Source organism: Eulemur rufifrons, chromosome 8 (genome assembly GCF_041146395.1).
Source record: "Eulemur rufifrons isolate Redbay chromosome 8, OSU_ERuf_1, whole genome shotgun sequence".
NCBI lineage: Eukaryota > Metazoa > Chordata > Mammalia > Primates > Lemuridae > Eulemur > Eulemur rufifrons.
The window spans coordinates 97,597,510-97,602,979 of record NC_090990.1 but is presented as its reverse complement, the minus strand read 5'-3'; the positions used below and the strand labels follow the sequence as shown (position 1 = coordinate 97,602,979).

Below are 5,470 nucleotides of genomic sequence, written 5' to 3'. Positions count from 1 at the left end.
ATAAACCATGAACTATTTCCAGATTTAAGAGGTGGTATGAAAAATGACAGTGTTTTTCAAAATTTCTCAGTGCTAAAGTGCATGTGAAGGAATATATAATGGCAACTATGAGTGAAAAGGTAGATTTGGGAAAAGTATGAAAGACCTAGAATATTTCATAGATAATTGAAGATCAGCTGGCTTCATAATATGATAGGATTTTTCCTATAGAGAAACAACACTGCTGCTTTTGTGGAGGATGGCTCAGAGTGGGAAGACAGAATCCAAGAAATTTCTTGCAGAAAAAAAGGAATGGATCCTAGAAGTATTTCAGAACAAAAATAGATTGAATGTAGAGGATTATAAAAATTCGGGGGTTAAGCATGTCTTAGAAATTTGCAGCTTGAATGACTAAGAGTATTTTTGAAACTATTTATTGAGGTATGGCTAGATAAAGGAACATATCTGGGCCAGAGGTAGGAGAGGCTAAGAATGTTTTCATTAAGATATATATAATTTATTACCAACAATGATAACTGTGTCAGATGCCTTAGGGAAAATGTCTGAGCCTTCTTATTCAGAAATTCAGAGACATGTCCCAAAAACAAGTCTGCTGGCCTCCAAGTCATGTATATCAAGAGTAAGACATATAACAAAATGGGTAACCAGTAAATGCTGAAGCAAAACTAAGTTATTCTAACCATGTGTTTTCTGTAAGGAGAATCAGTTCTAGCATCCTTTAAGAGTTTGTAGAGAAATCATAAAGCTAGTTCTAAGGCAGTAGCAGTAGCTGAAAACCAAGTTAGTCTTAATGAATGACTGCATGAAAATGGGTATATAATTAGTTGTGAAAGGGACCTATGTTCTTTAAGAGCATGCAACTGAAAGATGAATAGATGCTTCCCTAGATGGGGAGCATATTCAAAGCAGGTGTGTATGTCTGGTAAATCTTCAGACATTGGTGCTATTGCTTTGATATATTAACCAGCAATCAGGACAAAAGCATGCCCACTTAAAATCATAATTAATGTAGACAAAGGCTTTTTTTGAGAATTAGATTACAGTAGTCCACTCTTATCTACAGGGAATATGTTCCAAGACCCTCAATGGATGCCTGAAACTGTGGATAATACTGAACCCTAAATAAGTTTTTCTAGGGTTTCTATGTTTTTTCTATATATACATACTTATGATAAAGTTTAATTTGTAAATTAGAGACAGTAAGAGATTAACAACAATAACTAATAATAGTGCAGAACAATTACAACATTATGCCAGCATCACTACTCTTGCACTTTGGAGCCATCATCATGTAAAATAAGGGTTACTTGGACACAAGCAGTTTGATACTGCTGCAGTCAATCTGATAATGTAGATGGCTAATGGGTGGGTAGTATATGTAGCATGTATACAATGGACAGAGGGATGATTCATGTTCTGGGCAGAACAAAGTGAGATAGCATGAAATTTGATCATTATACACAGAAGGGCACACAATTTAAAACTTATAAATTGTTTTTTTTCTGAAATTTTCTATTTAATATTTTTGGACTGCAATTGATGCCCTATATTTGAAACCACAGAAAGCAAAATAGTAGATGATGGGGAATTACTATACTAAAAAATTAAGTGGAGACTACACAAGGCTCCAAGGAGGAGATCTGAAGGATAGGCTTTATTTGAACTAATGACTGTACATCTTATGTGAAATTTGTTCCCAAATTTGACCATTGACAGAAAAATAGCAGTTTGGGGATATATACTTTAGAATAATTTCCAGTTAATTTATTATGCTTTTTTCTCTCCCATGCCTGTTTCTCATTCAAAGACTGGCATAACTACTTTATGAGGATACGTCTCCCTGACTTCTCAGTCCCAAAGGTCCCTGGAGCTGATCATATTGGCTTTATTCTGTGGTAACAAAGGTTCATGGCTAATTCCTCCTTTGTCAATGAATTCCTACTGCTAGGTTTCTCCAGCCTTGGGGAATTGCAGCTTGTCCTCTTTGTGGTCTTTCTCTGCCTCTATCTTACCATCTTGAGTGGAAACATCACCATCATCTCAGTCATCTGCTTGGATCGCAGCCTCCACACACCTATGTACTTCTTTCTAGGTGTCCTTTCTATTTCTGAGATTTTCTACACACTTGTTATCCTTCCCCAAATGCTCATCAACCTGCTGTCTGTACTCAGGACACTCTCCTTTGTGAGTTGTGCCACCCAAATGTTTTTCTTCCTTGGTTTTGCTGTCACCAATTGCCTCCTTCTGGGAGTGATGGGTTATGATCGCTATGCTGCCATCTGTCAGCCCTTATGCTATTCCATTCTCATGAGCTGGAGAATATGTGGACAACTGGCAGCAACCTGTATTGTTAGTGGCTTTCTAATATCTCTGGTGGGAACAACTTTGGTCTTTAGCCTCCCTTTCTGTGGCTCCAACAAGGTCAACCACTACTTCTGTGATATTTCACCAGTCATCCGTCTTGCCTGTGCTGAAAGTTACATCAATGAACTGGTCATCTTCATCTGTGGGGTCCTCGTGCTTATTGTGCCCTTGATCTTCATCTGCTTCTCTTATGGCTTCATTGTCCACACCATCCTGAAGATCCCATCAACTGAAGGCAAACAAAAAGCCTTCTCCACCTGTGCTTCCCATCTCATTGTGGTCATTGTCCATTATGGCTGTGCTTCCTCTGTCTACCTGAGACCATCAGCCAGATATACATCAAGCAAAGACAGGCTGGTGACAGTGACCTATACCATCATCACCCCATTGTTGAACCCCATGGTATATAGCCTCAGGAACAAAGATGTACAACTCGCCATTCGGAAAATATTTGGGAAGACTAGGTTTTTGCTTAAGACTTTATAATCAGAACACTTTTACTAATTTTTTAAATTATTTGTATAAATTTAGGGGGTATACATGTAGTTTTGTTACATGGATCTATTGCGTAGGGGTGAAGTCTGGGCTTTTAGTGTAACCATCACCTGAATAGTGTACATTTTGTCCATTAAGTAATTTTCCATCCCTCATCCCGCACTTCTGAATCTCTAATGTCTATTATTCTACACTCTGTGTCCATGTGCACATATTTAGCTCCCACTTATAAACGAGAACATGTGGTATTTGACTTTCTATAATCAGAACACTTTTCAACAGTATATACATATTTGGGCCAATTATGTCACTAATTTTGTAAGTCGTCAAAATATCTAGTCTATTTATCTGTCTGTGTGGCCTTGGATGAGTTATTTGACATTTTAGGCTGTCATTTTCTCCTATACAAAGTAAGGATAAGAATATTTTATTCTCAGGGTTGTAAAGATTAAGGAAGATAACAAAGTACCTGGCAATAAAGGATAACTCTCTTCCTCTTTCTCCTCTACCTCTAAATTTATAGTTCTCAAAAAGTCTTAGTAACCATCGTCTCTTGCCCTATATTTTCTTTGTATGTCCAAAATCCCTGAATATATTCCTTGTGTTTGCCCCCCTTTTCCAAGATGTAATGTAACTGTACTGTATTCTCCCCTATAAATTATTTTTATTCATTTATTTTTATTTTGGCATATTATGGGGCTACAAATGTTTTGGTTACATATATTGCCTTTGCCCACCCAAGTCAGAGCTTCAAGCGAGTCCATCTCCCAGATGGTGCACACTGGACCCATTAGGTGTGAATATACTCCCCTTTCCCACCTGCCCAACACCTGATGAAGTTACTACTTCCCTATCAATTTTATTTAGATTTTCAAATTAAAGTGTATAAAATCACAAATAATGTCTTCTTATATTTTTAAATTACAACCTCATTTCCCATTTTTATCTCCCTTTTTCAGTTTTTGGATTAAGTCTTTTTATTTGTTTTAATTTTTACTAGTTAAATAATTAAGGTATTTTAGACACAACATGTCTCTATAAGCACAACATTGATTATCTCCATTATTTTCTTCTGTTCTTTTATTTTCCTCACAGATTTACAATTCTCATTTATTGATCATAGCTTTTTTAATGGAGTGCTTCTTTATTATAACATATTCTTGCTGATATTTAAGTAACACCTTCTTTGGTGTGTGGCTTTGTTTTGGGTTACTGAGATAATGTGATTGACATTAGTTCTATTTTTACAATTTATTAAGTTTCATTATTGATTTCTCTTGAATTATGCATAGTGAAGCATTTTAATATAGATTAAAAATTTTTAAGTGTATTATAGATGTTATTATCTTTTATCAATTAAATTTAACTATTTTAGTACAGCATATCATTATTTCTTTTGTGTGTATGTTACTTGTCATGGTTTCATAGTGCTGAATTAAAATATTTCACTGCATTTGTTTTTATTAGCTTTTCATTATATTTCTAGCAACTTTGGCTCATGAATTTTGTTTTGGAATCTTTTTTTAAATGCTAAATAACCCTTTTGGAATTTAACATATGTATTCTATCCATAAACCTACTAAAATGATAGCAGAGGAATTAAAAAATATGTACAAGCACTCATCAAGAAGGTAAACAGGGCCGGGCGGGGTGGCTCACGCCTGTAATCCTAGCACTCTGGGAGGCCAAGACGGGTGGATCTCTGGAGGTCAGGAGTTCGAGACCAGCCTGAGCAAGAGCGAGACCCCGCCTCTACTAAAATAGAAAGAAATTATCCAGTCAACTAAAAATATATATATAGAAAAAATTAGCCAGGCATGGTGGCGCATGCCTGTAGTCCCAGACACTCGGAAGGCTTAGGCAGAAAGGATCGCTTAAGCCCAGGAGTTTGAGGTTGCTGTGAGCTAGGCTGATGCCGCGGCACTCACTCTAGCCCGGGCAACAGAGCGAGACTCCTTCTCAAAAAAAAAAAAAGAAAAGAAAGAAAAGAAGGTAAACAGAAGAGGTTAACATGTGGTAGATATTAAAATCATTTTAGAAACAAAAAAATAGAAAGGGTGATTGACATGGTTCTAAACAGAAAAGATAAAACTGAAAATATACCTACACAAAGGAGGAAGTCAACCAAAAGCAAACCAATTCATAACAGAGAACTGTATGCAGACTTTCTCTTCACAACTGGGTCACCCAGATGGCACTGAAAAGAGTGAGATTGGTTTAAGATCTGAATAAGGAATTCAACTTCTCCATCAGTGCTTCTCAAATCATGTATGTTCCTGTTGTAGTGCAGTGAAGGACCAGTTTCCTTTTTCAATGTCATAAAAGGCCAATATTTCAGTAAGATCCAATAAAAATAAATTACTAGAAAAATGAAATGAAACACATCTGAACTATTCTATACAATGTTCCGAAAGATGTATCCACTGATTATGTGCTTGTATGTCTCAGTAGCATCAAATTCTATAAAAGTTGCTTGCCACTTACATTCAATTTCTATACCTGTCTTGTCATAAACCAGTAAGAGAAAGTTCATAGATCAGTGTGAGACTGCAATGGGAACCAGAGTGGCATTTCTTTGTATCTTTTCCATGCCAGGATAAGACTAGATGTT

At 36.3% G+C, this 5,470-nt stretch overlaps 1 protein-coding gene across 1 annotated transcript; it reads left to right on the top strand.

The window, feature by feature from the left end:
* The first annotated feature begins 1,908 nt into the window (after positions 1–1,908).
* On the top strand, positions 1,909–2,850 carry LOC138390339 (olfactory receptor 10R2-like). Its single transcript, XM_069479215.1, has one exon. The coding sequence runs from the start codon at positions 1,909–1,911 to the stop codon at positions 2,848–2,850; it is 942 nt and encodes a 313-aa protein (XP_069335316.1).
* Positions 2,851–5,470: the final 2,620 nt, after the last annotated feature.

Excerpts from the sequence above, each read along its gene's own strand:
- LOC138390339 (XM_069479215.1), top strand. The coding sequence starts at position 1,909 with ATGGCTAATTCCTCCTTTGTCAATGAATTCCTACTGCTAGGTTTCTCC.